The 23409-nt window shown below is 36.4% G+C and overlaps 1 protein-coding gene across 1 annotated transcript in view; it reads right to left on the reverse strand.

Annotated features, from left to right (window-relative positions):
- Positions 1 to 939: 939 nt before the first annotated feature.
- The window catches only part of TPO (thyroid peroxidase), a gene marked incomplete at its 5' end in the record, with an annotated part of 34041 nt that continues 11571 nt past the window's right edge, over positions 940 to 23409 (reverse strand). Inside the window, 7 exons of the mRNA XM_010173472.1 lie at positions 940 to 1052; positions 6765 to 6896; positions 10045 to 10215; positions 10725 to 10933; positions 15690 to 15927; positions 17453 to 17623; positions 18182 to 18440. Of these exons, the coding sequence (XP_010171774.1) occupies positions 940 to 1052; positions 6765 to 6896; positions 10045 to 10215; positions 10725 to 10933; positions 15690 to 15927; positions 17453 to 17623; positions 18182 to 18440 (1293 nt within the window). The remainder of the gene's footprint in view (positions 1053 to 6764; positions 6897 to 10044; positions 10216 to 10724; positions 10934 to 15689; positions 15928 to 17452; positions 17624 to 18181; positions 18441 to 23409) is intronic.

A 23409-nucleotide genomic window follows, 5' to 3' on the forward strand; every position in this document is an offset into this window, starting at 1 on the left:
ATTCAGTGTCACAAATATTATGGCCATGGTAATTCCTCCTGCTCTGTGGCTGGTACCCTATGCACCTGACCTCTGGTAATATGGTTAGCAAAGTAACACCATTTTATAAGGCAAACAGCCATTCTCTGTGGCTGAGCTGGTCACGTATCTGTCTCCTTTCCCATTCTCATGAGGCCCTAAGTAGGACTTGGACTGGAACTGCTGCTGGACAGCAGAACCTGTGATCACTAGGTTGTCAGGGACACCACTATCATCTGCTTCCTCCAAGGACTGAGTGACTCACAGTCTTTTACCTGTTTTTGACTCTAGGTTATGATTATTATATTGATACAGCAAGCCAAGCGTTAAGATTTGACCCAGTTTACAGAGGCTCCAGGTGGTTAGGAACCATAAACTAAGCTGTGCTATAAAATTTTGTGCTATGCTACTTATAAAATTGTGCTACACTGATTCTGCTTATAAAAATCCTGTGCTATGATGATCATGGTCTAACTGAGAAAGCAAGGTCTGAGAGTGATACTCAAGGTCTAATCATTTTAATCCCAAAGTTATATTCTGTCAGCATTACATGGAAGTGTAAAAACAGCAACAAGTAGACAGAATTTGATTTAAAAATACATATCAGAAGAAACTGTTTCCCTTCCTTGAACTTGAAAACTTCACTATATATTTTCAATGTCATTTTGGTTTAATTCAGTATGTTCAATGAAAACGGAAAATATGTTGGAAGTTCTCTGTTGCATTCTACAATAAGCAAATGGAAAGGTTTACAAAGTTTAATCATCATATTTTAAAAAAAAAGAAATACCTCAAAAGGTCAAAAGTTGGGAACTTTATGTCTGACTAGTTGATGAGACAGAAAAAAAATCAAGGGCAGAAATTCTACACAGAAGAAAATAAATATTTGCATATTTAGATAAATAAGATAAAAAAAGTTAGTTAAACATAAGACTGGCATAGTACTTTCCAACTCGCTATTGTAAAAAAAAAAAAAATCATGATGACCCCTAGAATGATGGAAACCAAAGAGTCTTTAGGAAGTGTTCCAGCATCTGCAACAACAAAAACTATGTCATAATATGGCAACACACAGTAACTATACTGCCTATAAAATAATTTCAAATCTGAAAATAAAGGTGCATTGTGTTTCCTTAGAAAGATCAAAGAGCCTGAGTACTACAGAAGTAGAATCAAAATTGTTTCATCATTATTTTTTAATTTTTCCCATTGTATTTATTATATCCACATCTCTTATCTTCTATCTAAACTGTAAAGTCTCTAAAGAATCAATTGAATGCAAAACTGGTGCAGATCCCACTCTAATTGGACAGGGGCTCTTGTCAGCATCCCATTGCAAATCAGTATTAGATAAAGAAATTATCTCCTCTGAACGAATCATATTTATATAAGAATTAAGATAACAAGTTCTTCCTTGGCCTCACTCAAGTACTCAGGTAGAAGAATGAGAAAAAAAATCAAAGCTCAAATAGACAGTGATGCTCAACAGTACCCTCTGATTGGGCTAGTGACAAAATTTGCTGCATCTCTACACTACTTTTTTGGCAGGAGCAGCTATTGGGCTTGTGTGCCCCATATCAGAGGGCATTCTTGCTGAGGGATCATGACATATGGCCAGGTCTCTGCTGCCTTTGCCTGTTTCATCCATATTTGTGGTAACATCAAACAACAAGGAAGGAAAAGAGACATTCCAGATTCAAGACAAGCATACAGCAAGGTGATTAAAGTTTATAGGAAGGCTGGACTCAAATTTGCATGGAATATGTAGAAATAAAGGCACATATTCCTGGTAGCATGCCTTGGGAGTGTAACTTCAGGTGGGTTACAGTGTAGTTGCAGTCTGTCAGCTTAGGAGGAGCCTTCCACTGTGTCTGGTGCACCTGGAGAAATGGAAAACACAATGGAGCCTGGACTACTACTTGAATCCTTATTCTTCTTATTGTTTCAGGATTTCATTCCTTACAATGGAGATACATAGTAATGAAATGTAATTTTAAGGCTGTTTGGCAGCTGTGTTTCTTATATACTACTTATATACTACTTTTCTAAGATATATATTTAAAGTGAGAGAAATGAAAGGCAAGAGCATGCACACTAACATACTGCCACTTCTGTTGACAATTTTATCAGAGATTTCAAATAGACTAGGTAAATAAACATCAGTTGATTGAAAGTATTTGTGAGCACCTTTTCCCAAAACAGGGCATTTGCAACGCATATTCAGAAGAAACCATAAAGTCCATACCCAGAAAAACAGACTAGAGTGTCTCAGCATTACTCTTTTTTTCAATCAAATAAATAAAAATGTCTCATTTGCATTCAGATTTACGCTGAAAATATTTTATGTGAAACAATATCCTTATTTCTTGACAGCTGGGTCTTATTTCAGTAGTAGAGAGGGAACTACCTCTTAATTTCAAGGTTTTTTGGTCTTTCAGAGACCTATTAGTGGACTATTACAGATAAACCTGAAATGTCACTGCTGGCTGTCATCTTCTCTGAAGTTATTTGCTTTTTGGGATTAGCATTTAAGGATAATTCCTCAGTGGGAGTTGTCTTCTGATCAAGCCAATGGGAGTTAAATAGTTTTGTTGGGTTTTTTTTCATGTATACCATCCTAACTGGTTAAACTGGCTATAGAAGAGATTTATGGTCAGTTCTCAAGTTATAATATTAAAAAGCCATTAATCAGCTTTAATCTGAAGATGAAAACAGATACATTAGAATCTCAAAGCTAAAAGTTGTCATGAAGACACAATAGGAAAGCTGCTGAATTAACAACAGTAAATGAAGTATCACCAATTGACCAACTATTAGCAGCAGCTGAATTAAACTGAGTGGGAGGAAAACCAAGATTTTCCAGAACAAGGTTTACAGAATATTGAGACTAATGGGTTTCAGAAAAAATGGAGAATTTACAAGTGAATTAACTTCACTGAGCTGGACTTCATATCCTTAAAAAGTAAGAGAGGGACTGAATATATATTAATGTTTATGTTGAAACAGTCAGGTAATTGCTAACACTGAGGAAAACAGCACGGTATATGAATGAGTTTCTTCCCAGTTTGAAATTACATTTGCTGCAGTATGCAGTGTTGGGGGTAATAGTAACCTGCTCACCAAGACTACAGAAATTAAGATGAGACTCCTTCACACTTATACTGATCTTTCATTTTAAACCTATTCACTTGTTCATGTTAATTCCTTTGGACTACACTGTGACAGCTTTAATTGCAGAATTAAATCTCTACTCCATTTACCAGGTGAGAGCAAAATATTCTTCTCTTTTTGCCCACAACATGGACAGAACGAAGACTGAGGGCACTCACACAATCAGCTTTTATCCCTTTAATGTATAATGGATTCTTATTGTAGTGACACTCAACGGTCCCATTATAGTTTTAGAAATTAGACACACTGGATAGATTTTTCATGGATTTATCATGTAATTTAAAAAGTTAAGTCCAAACTCTATTACTCATTGAATTAGACAGCTGTTTCCCATGAGCACTTTAGATAATCGTCACCCATCAGTCATGTAAACACATGGTAGTTTGCTATTTGAAAGTATTTTTAAAACAGCTTTTTCAAGCCTTTAATGTAGTTTATTTTTGTAGTGTTTTTTTAAAAAAAATGTGGCTAAATATATCTAGATTCTTTTTTGATTTGAGATCACATCAAAGAAAATAGGATTTACAAAAGCAAGCTTATTTTCATTGTCCTGGGGATAGGAACATGAAATTGTTTAGTCACATGGCACACTTCAACCTAAAATGTTTCTGTCCATTGGCTAAGCTTTCATAAAAATTAGTTTTAGTCGACATCATATGGAAGGCAAAAGTGCACATTTAAAATATCTTCACTGTGGGTCAACATGACACTCTCATTATTAGAGTATATGCATATAGAAAGTTGGAAGTTTTATGTTAATAATATATATATTTTTTTTTTTTAACTTCTAACATTTATACAAACCTTGGACCAAAGTGATAAGGGCTGAGCAACTTTAATTTCAAGCAACTCAATGAATTAACTTCTTGAATAAAGTTACAGTATGCAAGTTTCCATTTGAGTCAAAAAATATTATCCAATCTTAGAAAAGAAAACCTTCAACCTATTGATGAATTCCATCAATAAAAACAGGAATGAAGGAAGGTTACATAGATTTGCAGTATTGAATAGTTAGCATTACCAGAGCTCTTCAAAAGTTTAAGAACACTTTAGTTTTGAAGACTGAGGAGCTCATAATAAGGTGAAGTGCCCTCATAATTTTAAATCACTCTGTACTGCAGATCTCCAAATTCTTATTGCTGCTAATTTTCAGCTGCTCATTTATTATAATCAACATGTTGGTTTAGAAAAGTATTGTGCTGCCTTTTTTACCAGAGCTCAAAACCGCATTCTAAATATATGGTGAAATTAGCTGGGCCTTCTGAATGGTGTCCTAAAAAATGCAAAATAAAAGACCAACAAACAAAACCACCCAATGACCTTGATAAAAACTTACTATATCAGCTGAAGTAAAAACACAGAAAAGCTGTTTTGTATAAATTTGTCATACATTTTCTTTAATATAGAAATTAAACAAACTAGAACACAGTTGACTTGGTAACATTCTCCTTTCACTTGTTTATGCAAATATTTTTGGGAGCAATCTATTGTCAAGTAGCTAATTAACTACTTCTTTCCTTTTGAGATGAACTAGTCAAACATCCCTGTTTAAGCGGGATCAGCTACAACAGGTTGCCCAGGACCTTATCCAATCAGATTTTTAGTATCTCTAAGAATAGAGACTCCAAAACCTCTCTGGGAAAACTGTTCCAATGTTTGACCACCTTCACAGTAAAAAAAAGTATTTATTTTCTTTCATGTTTTTTTAGTTTCTGCCCATTACCTCTTTTCCTGTCAGTGGCACTACTGAGAGGAGTCTGTCTCTCTCATCTTAATTCCAGTTCAACTCAGTTGTCTGCGTGGATTTTGGTAAGGCTTTTGAGATTGTTTCCCATAAGTTCCTCATAGATAAGCCATTAATGTATGGGTCGGATGAGCAGATAGTGAGGTGGATTGAAAATTGTCTGAACAACTGGGCCCAGAGGGTGGTGATCTGTGAAACAAAATCTAGCTGGAGATCAGGAACTAGTGGTATACCACAGGGGTCAATACTGGGTCTGGTCCTGTTTAAGATCTAGTTAACAACCTGGGTGATGGGGCAGAGTCTGCCCTCAGAAAGTCTGCAGATGACAAAAAACTGGGAGGAGTGTCTGATACACCAGTAGGTCGAGTTGTCATCCAGAGGGGCCTTCACAGGCTGGATAAATGGTCTGACAGGCATCACATAAAGTTCAACAAGGGGTTGTGCAAAGTCATCCACCTGGGGAAGAACAATCCCAAACACTAGTATATGCTAGGGAATGACTAGCTGGAAAGCAGCTTGGTAGAAAAGGACCTGTGGGTCCTGGTGGACACCAAATTGAACATGAGCCAGCAATGCACCCTTGCTGCAAAAAAGCTTTAACGGTATCCTAGGCTGCAATAGGCAACATATTGCCAGCAGATAAAAAGAGGTAATCCTTCCCTTCTACTCAGCACTGGTGAGGCATCATCTGGAGTGCTGTGTCCAGTACAAGAAAGATATGCAACTACTAATTTACAGTGCTCAGTGAAGGACACTGAAGGAGATGAAGGGACTATTCTTTCCTATGATGAGATCTTAAAAGAGCTGGGACTTTTCTGCCTGGAGAAAAGAATGCTCAAGGGGTCTTGTCAATGTGCATAAATGCCTGCTAATCTGAAGGCAAATGCTGTTGTGTTAGTGTAATCTTCCACTACCCTTCACTCTTGGGCCTTTGGTGATCTCACATGGCCTCACTTAAGGTTTCTCTTGAGGCATATGCTCATGTGGTCCTGAACCATAGTTGGAAAACTGACTGGATGTACATTATATCATTGAAGACATCTCTGTTTGCAAGAAGGTAATTTTTTTGCTGGGGAATTATAATTCTGTGTTTTCCTTTTGCAATTAATAATAAGAAACAGTGTAATCCCACATGTCATAACCAAGATATTTGATGAAACAGGAAACAAGATTCAGTCTACTTATGATTGCATGACAGACATATAGCACTGAATATGAAAGATCTGGGCACTCTAAACTCTCTGTGCTTCTCTTGGGCACTTTGGTAAAGTAGATATCCATCCACTTGAGTTTGGATTGCAGGATTTCATGGAGATTTTGAGAGATCTAGACAATTTCCCCAGAACAGGTGTTACTCAGCAACAGTGAGCAACAACATTTATACTCCCCACCTAAACCTTAAGACTCAATACAGCTTCCACGAACACTGAAAAGCTGAAAAACAAGAAAATGCATAGTTTATGATAGCTCTAAAAGGTTTAACAGTTTTGGAATGTAATAGGTGGAACTTAGTTAAGATTCAGATGCTGAATTTAGATAGTAACAAGGACAAAAGGAGATTTGACTCCCCCTTCATATGCACTGTCATGAAATACTTAGTGGTTTATATAGAGTAGGAAAGGAAAATGAAAACCTTATTTCTGTGTCTATATTACTTGTTCAATACCTTCATTTACTTTACAGAATCTGGTTGTATCTTTATGCCCATGACTTTGCAAAAGTGTTTTATGTATGTTAACAGCTCATCAATAAATCTCAATTTTGTGATTTTTACAGCATTGTAAAACAGAACAAAGAAATTTTTAATGGACAGTAGGTTCACAAGCATTACCAATGCATGTTCTTCCATCTTCTGCCAGCTTGTAAGGATCAGCACAGAGACATTTGTAGCTGCCTTTAGTGTTAACACATTTAGCAGAAGGAGAGCATGGTGGATTAATTTCATTTTCACATTCATTGATGTCTGAAAAATGAATACACACTGATCAATGATCATTACAAATTACACAGCAGGATTACTACATTCTCATACACAGCTATAAGTATTCATAAATGAAAGGTATTGTACACTTTAAATGACACATAGATACTGGAAAGGTCCTCATTGTTACTGTTTAAATGACAAAATTGGGTTTGTTTTGTTTTGCTTTGATTTTGGGATGGTTTGTTTTTTGTTTGGTTGGTTTTTAACCTGGAAATTATGAAAAAAAAATGTTCTTTTGGTAAACTGCTAAAAGTTAAAAATGGGAATTGGCTGAATTTTAAAAAATGCAGACTGTAAACCTGAAAGCTCTTCTTGCACACATTTATGTCCTAAGACTTTGAGTTCCTCTCCAAACTTTTTCCATAATGTGCTCTATAGAGGTAATGAAAATAATAGCACTGACAGAGTTCTATACACTGCTAGATATGTTTTTGAGGACCCAAGGATTCTGGTTAGCTATAGATAAAAAATTTATAACAGTAATCTGTGATATCACTGCAAAGAAGGTTGTTTCTAGATGCTATATAAATTCTGTGGAATTACAATGTCCTCACAGAATGATGAGCAGATGAACAATTAACCACTGTAAAATGCACATAAACATATTGTTCCTGAAGGACATTCAAGACTTTTCACTCTCAAATTCTGATTATGTGATGAAATGGGAGTCAGTGTTGCCTTTAGGAAGGAAAGTACTCAATGAGGGAAAGAATGGAATCTTTCCCATATTTCTGCATTTTTCTTCTTTCAGTGTAATATTTACTTGAAGGACTTGATGCAGTTTCCTAAAGATAGGTGTCCAGCACTGTTTTAGATAGTTTCTCATTAGTCCTGTATAGTATTTTTCAACTTGTTCCATGTCTCTGACCCATGGTCCTGGGAAACACTGCAAGCCCATATGTGGGCAACCAGATGAGCCTTCAGTGTCTTCTCTTCATTTCCTTCCCTTCCCTGCCACAATGTTTGATCTGCTACTTCTGGCTAAGTAGTTCTTTTTGATCAGTATTAGAAACTGACCTTGTAGGAATGATTTACTGACTTAGCTTAGCATTGTCACTCAGATCACTTAGGGAATTCTGTCATTGGAAATAGGATCAAGCCTGATCTTCTCTTTAAATTTTAATACAAAGCTGTAACAGTGTCCAAAGCTAGCCATCAACTGAGACAGTCAAAAGACTAATCATGCAAAGAATAATCTTAAACTTCAGAACCCTTAAGAAACACTAATTCTCACAGCACTGCTCTGAAGCAGGAAAATAATCTGTTGTTTAGAATGAAGATTCCTGAATAAGTATTACTCCATTTAAGTCTACATTTTGTGTTAACTCCCACTGGCTTCATCATAATCTGGGAAGGAAAACCTGCACAGTCTTTGCCTGCACTATGCACTCAAAAGTGCTATTTCAGCTTTTGTAGATCCATAGTCATGCTATCTGTTAACTAGCTAACTCTTTTTTCCATCACTAAATAGTGTATGTCAGATCTTACCAGCCTACCCTACTACTCAAAGAGAGCAGTAGTTTATCAAAGCAAACAGTTATTTATCAAGAGTAAGGTAACACTTAATATAAAGGAAGGTAGCATAGTATAGCACTAAATGACTTCCTGAAGCAATAGAAATTATTTCCGTTAAAGCCAAAGTTAGCAAGCAGGAATTAACAGCTCTCAGATTCCTCTGCTTTTGCCAGTAGGCCACTCTGTCTTTTCCAGAGCAGTGTATAATTTTGACACCATCTGCAGAAATGCTAAGCTCTATCCTCCTCATTACATTGCTTGACTTATTCCTAATTTGCTGAACATTTAAAAGACTGAGAACACATTGCACAGACATGCATGGAACAAAGTGCTTTCTACTGTAAAACTCAAGTAGCATCTGCATAAGTGGGTTTTGATGTTTTTCTTTTAATAAAGGCATTGCTTATTTAATATATGCAGCAGCTTGTTTTCCTATAGCAGATATAGTCTTTTGTTTACATTACTGAACATATTAAAAGAAACTAGGACAAGGAATGATTCATTCATATAACTTATTTATTCAGTTTGCTGCCAGAACATTAATCTATTGAAAAGATTTTATTATAATTCATTTAACAGCTTTATTTCTTTATATGGTATTTATGTGGGTGGAATTCAGTGGATAAATAGGATTTGAATAAAGGAAAGAGCTGCAAATTTCACTTGACTTTTTTCATAACAGGTATACAATTAGAATGAATAGCTTTCCATTCTGGTGTCACAGAAATACTGATAAGCAGACTTTATTGCGGATCAGCTGCAGCACTTGCATTCAAATTAATTTACCACCATCCATAATATATTCCTAAATATGGCCTTTTCAGGTTTCATTTTCTCTCATGTTCTTATAAAGCTGAGCAGTTTGAGTGTGTGTATATATATACATTTATACATACAAATACATGTAACAAAATAAATAAATATATATACACACACACACCTATTATAAGCACACACATTTGAAATGTGAAGACACAATTCATCCTTCATAGCTGTGAAGACTGAAGGTCTTGTAATTAAATATTTGTCACATTATTTTTCTTCCTATCCTATTCTATTCAACAGTAAAGAAGGAAGAGAGAAGATAAAAGAATAATCAAAATAACAGAAAAGTATTCCCCTGAAACTGTGCATGAAATGTCAAAAGACTGTATCTTTTTACTGTTTTTTCACCTGCTCTACTTTTGTACCTGCAGAAGTATTTCAATTCTGGCAAACCTTTCACAGCTATTTGAGGGAGGGAGGTTGGAACGGAACTGTTAATTAATTTGCTTAATTTCACTTACTCACTTCACAGTATTTTTTTGTCACTTTTGCGTATTAAGATGTTGCATGAACCACTAGTGTTGAGCTCATTTTGTATCTACAGCATCCCATGAAACAATGCTAGGAAATTTTTAGTGACATTTTCCTATCATCAACCTGATTGCTAAATCAGGAAAGGTAGAGATTGAGACAGCAGTTCTGGAGCAAAGAGTTTCACATCATGTTATTGTACCTACAAACACAGAAGGTTCACTACAAGACAGTATAGGAGGGAGTTCACTTCTAAGGAGTTGTGCTGAACTTTAGCTTTTAGAAAATTCAGAAATAAACAACAAAAAATAGATACCTATACAAACTGGAGCCTCAAAGTTCCATCCTTTACTTGTACAGGTTAATTGCTCTTCTCCTTGTAATTGAAATCCATATTGACATGAATAAGTGACTGTAGATTTTCCAAATTGTGAACAGTATACAAAATCACCATTTTCCACACTCTTTGGTGTTCCACATAGTTCCTCTACAAATAAAATGATTGTATTACAAGCTCTTAAAAAATAACCACCTAATCCTTGAAAATAGACATTATTCTCCAATTCTGCTATAAATTAACTTCAGGTTTGGTTTTTTTTAAGGTGATCAAGAATTTAATTATTCATTTCTGGACAAAAGTTTACATGGAATACCTCAAGGCTGACTTATAATCCTTGTAAAATTAGAATTATCTTCTAACAGTATGTTCTGCAGAACTCTGCGTTAATATTTTCTATCTACGAACCCTGCCCCAGTTGCCATAATGTCTAGGTATCTCACAAGTCATTCATGTTATCAGAGTGAAGTTGGCAAACACCATCTTTTACAGAGGAAGTTGAGAAATGGGAGAAAGACCTAGATCCCATTTCAAAGTGGGAGAAACACTAAAGACCTGGATCAGATCAGTAACTCAAGACCTGCCACAACCAAGGTCAGTCTTCTAACTGCTGATTATTCTCCCCTCCTGTCAGAAAATACTTGTAATTACCAAATTACCTTCCTGGTAGAATTCTTGCCAGGCTTCTAAATTCATCCCAGGTATATTGTCACAATGTTTAAAATCCTGTGGAAACTTCCCAAGTTGAAAAGCATCAGCTGGCACTTCAGCAATCCCTGTATTGTCACAAATCACGCGGGATAATGAGTGTTTTTCAAGTTCATGCCTTTGAGCTTCTGTGAAAACATTATCATTTTCCCACCAAAATCTGGAAAGATTGATAAAAGATTTTGAAAAGATCAAATTCAAAGAGCTGATTATTCTTAATTTCACAGTACCCTATGTAAAAGACCAAAAATAAGAATTACAGCAAAATGTTGGTCGATACAACAATTATAAAAGTAAACACCATGATCTGCAGATTTAATACCCAGCTTGAAAGTCACAAAAAGGCTAGTGTGAGTCTGACATACTGGTCAACTCAGATGACGTGTTAAAGTCAGCTGGTTAGAATTATTAATTACTCACATTTTCAGAATTGACAATACAGGGTCACAAAAAATGTTACAATTCTGAGAGGAAAACTTGAAACTAATTTGTTTGAACTGGATGCTTAATCTTATATACACCGGCATTCACTGTGCACTCATAATTTTTTTCAAGCATAAATTACAGGTGAATTACAGGAGTCACCATAATAGTTTTCCTCATATCAGTTTTTGACCATTACTGAATGGTTGCTATAAAAACAGGTATTGCTGAATGCTCTTCTGTTTAATATGGAGTTTTTAATTTGCTAAGAAAACTGTAGATATGCAGATTAATTATAGTAGAAAATTGTAAGACAGTAATTGTGCTTTTGATCATACAAAAATGTAAGCTAAGAAGACTGACTGGAACAGAGAGGAGCTATTTTTTCCATTTTGTCAGATCAAGAGTGCAGTGGTGGAACAGAAGAACCAGTTGGTGCTATAAAGGTGTCTCTATTAAATGATATATATTATATATAATATATAAGCATACATACACACATATATGTGTTTAAAGATAAAAAGAAAGAGAAAGAAAATACTACAGAAAAAAAGAAAAGACAAGTTTTGTACTTAAAGACGTGTCATGAACAGCAAAAGATGATTATTTCTCAAGAGTCTGATTAGTACATTAAACTGTGTTTAGCACTGCTAAACTTCTAAGATAGTTCTCTGTGGTACTCAGGCCAACTAGTATTTTCCCAAATTCTAGGCATGATTTGTGGTAACGTGTCCTAGGACCATTATCAGTAGAGTATGGACATGATCACTCTGTACAAATTAACCACAGGTTTAACACAGGATTTGGGCATCCATAATACTCAGTAAACAAAGCTGGGGTTTCTAGAAAAGTCTCTGTTTACATTTTTCTGATGGGAAGGGAACAGCAAAGTTGACTGTGTACCTTGTGCAAACCTGTCATGTGTTAACATGTTAGGTTTTTTTATGAGCCCCCTGAAATTGTACCATGCAAATGAGAAGTCCGATAGTCCTGTTTGTGTTCTGGGGAGCATGAGGGCTGCTAGTGTGCCCTGGGGAGGCTTTTCAGGGCAAATTCGACTCTGCTGCACAGGAGTGTACTGGTTAAGTAAGGTAAGCGTATGTGAAATTTTGGAAAACTCGCTTTATTTATAGGCAAATAATTACCTACAGCAGGACAATTTGAGGAGAAACCTGACCCACTTTGCCTATATTGGAGGAGGAGGCAATCTACAGGACCAAGGATGGAGTGAATGTCAAACACCTCAGTAGCACTGTGATGGAAGGGCTGTAGAGAGAAAAAAAGAAAGGTGCCTTCCTCCTACCTCTCACTGGCACACTTTCCCCAAACTTCTCAGAGCATCCTGAAACCCCACTGACCATTCCCAGGCCCCTTCCCATAACCAAAGTTATCAGAGACATTGTTCCACTCAACCCTCCTACATATGCCATTTCCAGTTTCATGTACATTAAAATTTATTCTCTTTTTATCACAAAACTCAATTTTATCTACACTACTGAGAAGGCTTGAGCAGAAAATTATTTTTAATCTATCCAGCAGATAGATGTTTACTCTAAAAAAGTTCATTCCTACAGCTCTGTGTCAGGTGAACAATATTTTACAGGTGAATTTTACATGGTGAGAGTAAAAAAAAGGAAAGAAAAGGGAAAAAAGAAGAGGTGAAAGCCCTCCTACACAAAGAATTACAAAGTCAGCTTCATATTTTTTGCCCAACTATTGCAAATCCTGAGATCACAAAAAAATTCAGAGCAGGAAGAAATGGAAAAAGAAAGTCAAGGCTGGTGGAACGGAAGCAATTTGTTCCAGGTGATTTGTCTGAGGTTAAGACAGTGCCTGAGTTTAGTACACTGAAGAAATTCCTTCATGTTTTGTCAGCTTACTGACAAAAGATTTTAAGGCTATCAGGGTGGAGTTCAATCAGTCAAAAATTCCACTTAGTCCTGATTTCTGGACTTAAATGAGCATGATAGAAAAGATGTTTTGAAATCTCTACTTACTGACATGTCAATTAGGGTACCTAGTGAGCATGTAGTGATACTAATGCAGATATAGATAATACCCAATATTCTGACAAGGCATTGAAATGAATGTTAGAATTTTCCATTCTTATACTTACTGTGTGACAACTAGAACATATTTTTACATACTTGTAACTTCTCTTAGATAGTTCCTTATCATAGCATTAATGACAATACTATTTCACATTTAAGTTAGCTGACATAAGTTTTGTGGCAGAAACTTGGGGAATTATTTTATTATTAGAACTTCTTTTCTCATTTGAAGTTAATTTTAAATTATACTTAATTAATTCTAGTAGTATCATAAGACACTGAATAATAAGAAGTATCATAAGGCACTGAATAATGGAAACAAGGCTGGAAGGGTCTCGATGGTTTAACCTTCCCCAGATAGGGTCAAGTATGCCTGTACGATTCAGAAGACTTTCGATCACATTTTTAACACAGTTGAGCAGAATGTTTGTTGTCTATACAGTTTGCACTAATAAGATACAGTATTTATAATTAACATTTTTTTTTCCTTTGAGCTCATTAACATTTTTTAAAGTTCAGGTTTAAATTCTCCCTCAGATGCTTATTTACATAATAGTTTCTTTCCCCAACAGTGACTTATCAGAAGAGCTTAAAGGTGAGCGGGAGGACCAAATGTATTTAAAACACCACTGCTAGAATTGTGTGTGCAGTTTAAACTTAGTCTTCTCATGAGATTCAAAATTACTGCCACAAGTACACGATGGAAATGAAAAAGAGTTTGGTTTTATAATTGCTTCAGGAGCAGAAGCAAGATATAAACTACAACTTGCACCACTTTGTGACCTGAAGTTGCATTTCTCCTGCCTTTCTGGTGTGGAGAATTGAACTGGCATAAGATCCTGCTGGTAGTTGTGCAGGGTTGGGTGAAGGGACATAGAATCATAGAATCATAGAATGTTGTGAGTTGAAAGGGACCCACAAGGATCATCGAGTCCAACTCTTGCCCTAGAATAGAACAGTCTCAAGATTCAGACCATGTGTCTGAGGGCATTGTCCAAATGCTTCTTGAATATTGTCAAGCTTGATGCCATGATTACCTCCCTGGGGAACCTATTCCAGTGCTCCACCACCCTCTGGGTGAAGAACCTTTTCCTATTGTCCAACCTAAACTTGCCCTGGCACATCTTCCTGCCATTTCCCCTGGTCCTATAATTGGTCTCCAGAGAGAAGAAATCAGGCCCCACCTCTCCTCTTCCCCTTGTGAGGAAGCTATAGACTGTGATAAGATCTCCTCTCAGTCTCCTCTTCTCCAGGCTGAATGAACCAAGCAGCTTCAGCTTCTCCTTTTAAAGCTTCCCCTCTAAGACTATCACCAATTTAGTGGCCTCCTCTGGACACTCTCCAGTAGCTTTATATCCTTTTTATACTGTGGTACCCAAAACTGCACCCAGTACTCAAGGTGAGGCCGCACCAGTGCAGAGTAGAGTGGGACGATCACCTCCCTTGACTGGCTTGCAATGCAGTTGCTTGATGCACTCCAGGACACGGTTGGCCCTCTTGGCAGCCAGGGCACACTGTTGGCTCATGTGCAACTTGCCATGGACCAGAACCCCCAGGTCCCTCTCTGCAGGGCTGCTCTCCAGCCTCTCATTTCCCAGTCTGTAAGTGTGTCCAGGGTTGCCCTGTCCCAAGTGCAAGATCCAGGATGGATCCCTGCAGGACTCCACTAACGACTGGTCGCCAGCCTGATGTAACCCCATTGACTAGAACACCCTGAGCCTGACCCATCAGCTAACTGCTCACCCAAACTGCTGTTTATTCAGCAGTATGCTGGACATTTTATCCAGGAGAATGCTGTGAGAGACAGTATCAAAGGCTTTACTGAAGTCCAAAAAGGTTACATCAACTGACTTTCCTTGGTCAACTAGGTGGGTAATATAACATACTATACTGTGTCCAATGAGGCAATTCTGGGACCCCTCTGTCCCAGTTCACATAAGACAAGGTACATGGTGTTTTTATTATCCCCTCTAGGAAGCCTGAATTACAGCTCTCTGCCTATCCCTTCTAATTTTGCTGCAGTCACCATAGAAAATGTTGAGGTTCTTCCAGTTAAGGACCCTAAGCCCAGTGCAGCCCTCAGGGACCGGATAGCTAAAGCCTGCACAATACTACATCCATCCACACAGAATTAAGCTGCCCCTGGCACAATTAGCTGCTGCTGGCACATTGCAAGTGCAAAATTGTGCATCTCAATACCACAGAAACAATCTCCATGTGATCTGGAATTGAAATTATATACAGAACAAAGAATAAGCAAAATCTCACCCAATAAAACTGAAGGATCAAATTTGAAAACATGGAGGTGGCAGGGAATAACTTTTTTAAAGCCTGTTTAAGTATCATGTTGTCTTATGTTTTGGGAAGTATCCTCACATATCTGTAAAATCTCCATTGCTTCTGCATATTACACAAAGGAGTCAACAGCAGGAACAAACTCACCGGTCACCATCCCTTAAGGCTTTCATTTGCTTTCCAATTATACACGCAAACAGGGGGCCTGTTCTAGCACCTGGAAGAAAGTCTTCTACCAGACCACCAAGCCAAACATCAATATTATTAGGATTACGGTACAATTCCATTATTTTTTCAGTGACATTGTGATTGGTTATTACTGTATTCAGGTCATTTTGAGTTTCCAGTTTTGGTAAGCCACAGAATTCTCGCCAGTCATTATAACCTGCAAATATTATGATAAAGGAAGATTAGACTTGTCTGTTAAGCATGATATATGAAATTAATAAATTTATAAGCACTGGATTCTGACAACCTTATCATAGTCATAAACGGTTATGTCTAAAAATAGGCCTAATATTATTGGTTAAATTGATTGGGAGAATGATGGCAGGATCTGAAACTACAGGATATGTAATTGCTACATGATTTCATAAAGGAAAACAAAGGTTTAAAACAATTCTCTGATATTTAACCAATAAAAACATGATAATAGGTAATAGGAGCATGTATCATGCCTTGAGATTTCCAGACTAGGAATACAGGAGTTAGGTGAAGAGTGGGCAAGAAGTAATCTGAATTAAGTTACTAACCAAAGCACTTTACTAAGGAGAGTGCCCTAGGGCACACGTTCAGCTCTCTGGAAAATATATTTCTTTTACATTTTTTTACAACATTGGAATTAACCTCCCCTATCTCCCAGAAAAAAATTTATTTCAAACCTCTATTTCTATCCTTGTGTATCTGAGAGCTTTAAACTCCAGGTCAGAACCAGACTTAATTTTTACTGTCCAGGGCCAATGACTTTTGTATTGCTAGCTGTGGAGTTGCACAGGAGAAACAGAGAAGGTTGTCACCCAGAGACATAATGCCCCTTGACAATCAGCCAGTCCTACCTCCATGGGTGGGACATGGGGCTCAGAGCAAAGAAGGGCAGCCAGGTTTGTTTCTTATTCATGTGGACAAGTGATCTGATCAAGCAGGGGGTCAGGACACAGTTTTAGAAACAAAAAAGTAATAGGCCCTGCCTACCATGCTGAGCATTGGTGCCTCTGCTTCAGAAGCTGTGTCGTGCTTGGAAGAGGTTTTTACATAGGACTGGGAACCCACTGTGTATTTTAACAGCTGATGCAATCAAATTGAACTAAGCTCCAGTAGTCTTCCTTTAAGCCAGTACACCCATGGCCTGATGGGCCAATGCTCCTTGTCTGTTAGTTCAGTCTTACCCTGGGGTGATTTGAGTAAGAAATCTAGTGCAAAAAACAGACACAAATGTGTATTATTTCTCAAAACAAATTCTACACCTAAAGAAGCAATCTATACCACTCCTGGAGACATCTCCACATCTTCTGTGGTCAATAGAGCCATTGAGGTTGTGTCTAAGTTGACCTGTCCCACAGGTTTAGGATAGCCTGCCAATGGTAAGTAGCTGCTGCAGGCAGAAACCCCACTATTCTGGATCTGCCTTCAGCAAGAACAAGCCTCAGGTACCCGCACCAAACACACCCAGATCCACTCACTAATACCGTCCTTCCAGATTCCAGATTTAACAGGTTATTTTAATTTCAAATGGTGAGGAACATTTTGTTTCTATTAAAGTTAAAAATATTAGCTACCTACATTTTAAGAGAGACTTAAGTTTCTTTTCTGATTACTAAAGTTATTATTTAAAAGCTTATGATTACATCCCAAATATAAACAGTTATAGTTCAGTTACCAGTTGGGAGAAAATTGAAGAAAAATCAATAGACCTGGGAGTCCATGATCACGGCCACGCTGTAAATTTAACGATGCTAAATCAAGTGAACCGTTATTGGACAACACAAACAGTTTTTCTGTTAATTCTTCATTCAGTAGTTGATCTGGGACCTGCAGTTTTGCTGAATGTGCTAGAAGACCCCTTAGTAAAGGATCCAAGCCTCCTTTAAAAACAAAAATAATATAATGTTACAGTGTATCTATAAACCGTTATAACTTTCTTAACAAATATGAATGCATATATGCTTATATGCTTTTTAAACACTGACCACAGGCTTTTGCATACATTGCATTCAAATATATGCAAAAATGTGCTGTACACTGAAATAGAAGTAATAGTGCTATGAAGACTCCATCTGCTACTTCAGATGTAAGAAAGTTTCAACCTGATAATACATTCATCCACAAAAAAGAGATATGAAATATCTCTTTTATCATATGTGATCTTCATGGTCAATCACAAACCTAATGTCAATCTACAAGAATGATTTAATCTGGAAAATAAGTTTTGTCTGATTTAGAGAACTAAACTCAGAATAATTTTTCCAGTTCATGTTAATGCTGTGGAACATGTTTAACAACTTAAATCAGTGATGCAATTAAATAAATGTTCCTATTCCTAATTCAAGATAAGTAATTCAAAATAACATAATTTTCAGAATATTGAAATATTCTGAAAAAAAGAAACCCCAAAAAACCAAAGAGATTAAAAAACCCCATACCTTCTTTAATGAGTCTCCAGGGACTAAAGAAAACTTTATGCAAATGAAGATTTGGGAGTTCTGGATCATCTAAATACTGCGCATTCAATCGCCTGACTATTGGTTGGATTGTTGCATGACCAAAACGAAAAGCAGCTGTTGAAAATACATTAGAAACTGTAGGATTCATTGTGGGATCATAACCTGTATAAAGGCCAATATACAGACTAAAAGCATCTGGACCAATGATTTTGGGAATGTAATCTCTTAAAGTAATAATCTGAAAGAAAAGAAAAAGAAACATTTATCAGTCAGTATTTTTAGATGAATAGCAATGATTCCTACATGTTAAAGGCCATTTTCTTCACTCGTCTTCCCCCAAGCATTTGACAAGGCTAAGAGCAGTGTTAGCTGGTAAACAATATAATTCTTATTTTTTGTGGTAAGGAGATAATAACTCGAGAGAAGCAGTGGCATGGCTCAGTGCAGTACAACAGCCAGGCTGCTGTTAGTTCTTACCAGACATACTAGACCAAAGCCTCTGAGTAGAAATTACCACTGTTGCACACTTCCAATCCATAAAAGCATGAATTTCTATAAAATCTTCCAAGAATGGTTGTTGAAATGAACAGATTCTATTTTCAGACATATATTTGTGACACAAATCCACCTTACTGAATATCTGAAATGACCAGGCTTTAAAATACTGGTGCCCAGAATCCCTTGGTAGACTTTTTATGCTAAACTCAAGCCAATTTATAAACTCCTAAAAAATACACTTAAAAAATGAAAATGCTGATAAATACTTTCAGTCAAGTGCTTTTATAATGTAATAGCATTACAGTCACATGAAAAAAGCATATGAGTAATCATGACCAAAAACCAGAGGAAAATGATCTAATGTATCATATAAAATGAAGGTGCATTATGGGTTAAAGATTATGCTGAACTCAGTAAAGCATAATGGGATGAACCATAGTGAACTCAATAAAGTACCTTATAGATTCAGTATAGTGTGCAATAAAATATACAGACAAATGTCCTTTGAACTTGATATAGTGCATATTGAAAAGCTCGTTGGCATATAATGACCTTATGAAAAACTTGTATTTTAAATTTAGGCATTACACAGAAACAAGCAAACTCCTCCAGAATTCGCTTTTCTCAGAAGGCAGAGGTAACAACCTGTTTCAGGTTAGGTCATGCAGTGAACAATACAGTTGAAAGGCAGTAGGTTAGAATTCCTTTTACAGCTCCTTTAATACTACATATGAAGAAAATAAAATAATAGCTAGAAATTAATACTGACACTGTCATTTGAGAAGTTAACCTTTTGCTACATTCACAAAGGTTTTGCAAGACAACTCTTCTTTCTGATTTTAGATTTAGAGTTAGCTTTTACAAGCAAAGACTTTAAATAGGACTAGGCTAGCCATAAACACAAACATCCTGATATGACTGTTATTTTTTGGCTCATTGCAAATGAAATCCCAAGCTAAGCTCCTCATAAAGGCCAGATTCCCTGAAGAAAAGGGCAATTCAGATTTTTCATTTGCTCCAGAGGTAAGTTCTTCATTTCTTGTTTCCCTGGTGCAGGAAGAGGGGTTGCCATTTCAAGACATGAAAATTAAAAGGCTAAGACAAAAAGGGGTCTTACGCCTGCCTTGAGCTAGGAAAGGCATCTGTTTGATGGAAAATTCCAATGGCTAAATAAGGCTCTGTCAAGTGGAGATTTTTAGACAATAGACTATAAGATGTTATGAATGCAACAGAAGATGATACTACCAGAAAGAATCTGGAGTCTGACAGAGAACCATATCTAAAGTACATCAGCATGTAGAATCCAATCTTTGTGCAGTCTCTGAACATACCTTAGCTGAATTTGTCTGTGTGAAGTCAAAGAGAGGTTTTCTACAAGTTCTCATAACTGACAAATATATAAGTTTTAAAGAAGCTGTAAACAACTGGCAAAAATAAAAATTATTTTTGTTAAAATTCATTTGCATGCACTCTCTCTTCTGAGATGTATTTCCTTTCTTCTTCGGCATAAATAAGCATAATACTTTCTTTCAATACAGTGTTCCTTCAACAACTGAGATTCTCCGGTGGAAACAAAGGAACGTGCTTGTCTAAAAATACATCAATAAAATCAGAGCCAGAAAGGGACTATATGGAAAAGAAATTGCAAACAAGTACAATGAACTGCTCTACCATTTATTACTTACTTTGAGTCTGCTTGTGAATAATAAGTTAACTTTCAGGTGTTTGCAGCAGCATAAGGGATTTATGTGGATATAATGAGGCTGAACCTGCAAAGTACTGGGTGGTATCAGTTCCTTGTGACATTTATGAGATTAGTGGTAATCCAAGCTCCTCTTAGGAGACATTCAGCCCCTCATAGCATCAACTCCAAGTTTCATAGAAGCCTCATGAAAAAATTAATTTTAAACTGTAATGTCGATATTTCTACTGTCTCACGGCAGTCATTGCTTCAGCAGTATAATCCAGTGAAAAATTATGACAAATAGGCACTGTCTTTTAAACAGAAGCCCATATGCTCAATGTTTAAATGACTTTAGTAGTCTATATGACTGGATAGTAACAGAGTGATTGACAGTATTTAGATGTTATCCATTTAGTCATATCACATAAAATAAAATTCTGGTTTCCTAGCAGTGCAACCAATCATTTGGTATGTGTCCAGGCAGAAACAGAATCTGAGCGATTACAAGACTGTCAGAAAAGCTTTTGTACAGATTTTACATCATATCATGAATCACATATGCACGTGTATAGAAAAGTAACTGAATCCTGATCTGCAAACACAATAATACTCTAAGTTAAACAGGCTGTTAGTCTAAAAGGCAACATCCTTCCCTCTGAGAAAGCAGAATCACAACAGTGGTTCCCAAGTGTCTTTATGAACTCAGTGAGCATCTTGGCTGGGCTTGTCTCTAGGCTGGGCCACCTCCAGCAGAAATCAGCCATACATTAGATATTTGGAAGCAGGTTACATAATTTTAGATTATTTAAAATAATTTTTTGTTCATGTTAAAAAGTTATTTCCAATTAGGTGCAAAAGATACAGAAGTACATATTACTTCTCATAAGGTTTGGAAGACTTTCCTTGCCAAAACTCCTCCAGTATTTTCCAAAGTAGTTGTGAACAGGGCACAATGGGTGGAAAAGTAAAATATTTTTTTTAAAAAGGCTGAAAAAGAGAATAAAAAAATATGTGAACTATCATAAGATAAGTAAGACCAAAAGTGCAGCTTGTCTTTACCATTGGCTGGAGGTAACTGCAAAGAAATAGTATCTCAATGACACAGTGAAGAGCCAATTAAATGAAGCTCCTGCACTTGGGAAAGATTGCAGAAATAATAGAGAACAACTAAACACAGCAATAATGTTTAATTCATACAAGTGCTATGCACAGTTGTAGATATTGAAGGATTTATAGATTATATTGAAGTCCTAAACTTTTCTGTAATGGGTGATCGTGTGATAGTTCAATTTTTAATACATAAAGAACATATTATTATCTTTCCTTTAATAGTCTGAACTATTTATAAACTTGAGTTATGACAGTGTGCAGCACATTCTTTTATAATATCTATTATTTATCTATTTATCCTTTATAATTTCATAGAGTTTAAACTTTGAGAAGAGTTATCTAATCATCTAATTTCACAAACAAGTTTTGTCCAAGCTAGCCATGCTGAACCCAATAATTGTAATTAAAATATGTCAGCCTCAGAAGACACCCACTTTCAATGCACACCTCAGATCATGACAGAGAAGTAGGGGTGCAAGATGCACAGAGAACATAAGCAGCTGTAAAAGGAAGTCGAAAAACTAGCTATATACACATTGAAAACTAAAGGAGGTTGTCAGTTATGATGGGGACCAACGGGCAGTAACACCATTAATTCAGATATGGTTCTCTGATACTGTAATAAATCAAAGAGAATTTGATTCAGATTGATCTGTAGAACTCCTGCTTCACTCTGAGTAGTGTCACATCATCTGGCTTTCACAATCCAAACGGCCCATCAGGGGAAACTCTTTCTGGGAGGAACAGCACATGTGCATGAAATTGCAACCTGCAAACCATGTATGTGTGAAATAGCAATGTTAAGACTGTAGCAGCTGCATAATTAAGCATGTTTTCCTGTTTTGTCAACACTTTTTGTTTAAAGGAAAACAAATTTAAGCTATTTTCTTTCAAACAGCTTAAAAGGAGGAATCCTAATTCTCCTCATTCTGTTTTCTCAGGTCAAAACAGGAATAAGCAAAACAAAGAGTTTCATGTCATTTACTACATGACAATGAAAAAAATGTCTTTTTGCACAAAACACTAGGTAAATCAGGGTATGTATTTTTACCACTGTGTACTGCAGTGTTAATACTTTATCGAGTTAAGCATGTGCCATTCCCATAAAATACAAGGGGACAGTTAAACACTGTTGTGGCTCATATAAACTATTACTTATTAGTGATACATGTCTATAATGCAACAAAAAACCCCTGTTTTGTCCAGGATATGAACAGGCAGTTGCTATGTTTGGTAACTTTGCCTAGTTTCTATTATTAAATGCTTGTCACTAGAGATTTATGCTGCCAAAAAAGCATCTAGAAGGAAAAGTATGATCTAGAGAGATTTTGTTTCATTCTCCTTATTCTAGGAAGAAGGGAAGTCTTTTTGTTTAATTCTCTATAATTACACACCCACAGGTAAAAATTATGCTTGAAAGTATTCATTCCAAAACCAGGGAATTTTAGAAATATATAGCAACTGAAACTAAATTTTAGAGTGGAAATGTCAAGGTAACTTCAACTAGAGCTGTCATTAGCGTGCTGGTTAGCATATAATATTAATAGAGATATTCCAATTATCTCTCCTGAATGAATGTCTCTAAACCAGCCAGATATAACTCAGACACATTTCTAATGAGCCATAGGCAAATCTCATTAGTCTGTGATACCGGTAGAGGTAATGAGTAGCCCAGATTCATCCAGCGTATTGCCTTGCACAAAGCATTTGCTTTCAGGCCATAATGTTATTGAACGTAAATCAGATGTATATAAATGCACAGAGGCCTGCTTTTAGATTTGCACTTTCTTCTAACAAGTATTAACAACAATTCTGACTTGTCAGTGCCATTATTTTAATGCAAACAGCACATTTACAGCAGAGAAGCTGACATAGTTAATGTAAACAAGAATATTTTTTTAAAAAGCCAAACTTT

The sequence above is a fragment of the Antrostomus carolinensis genome, unplaced genomic scaffold (genome assembly GCF_000700745.2).
Source record: "Antrostomus carolinensis isolate BGI_N321 unplaced genomic scaffold, ASM70074v2 scaffold9698, whole genome shotgun sequence".
Lineage (NCBI taxonomy): Eukaryota > Metazoa > Chordata > Aves > Caprimulgiformes > Caprimulgidae > Antrostomus > Antrostomus carolinensis.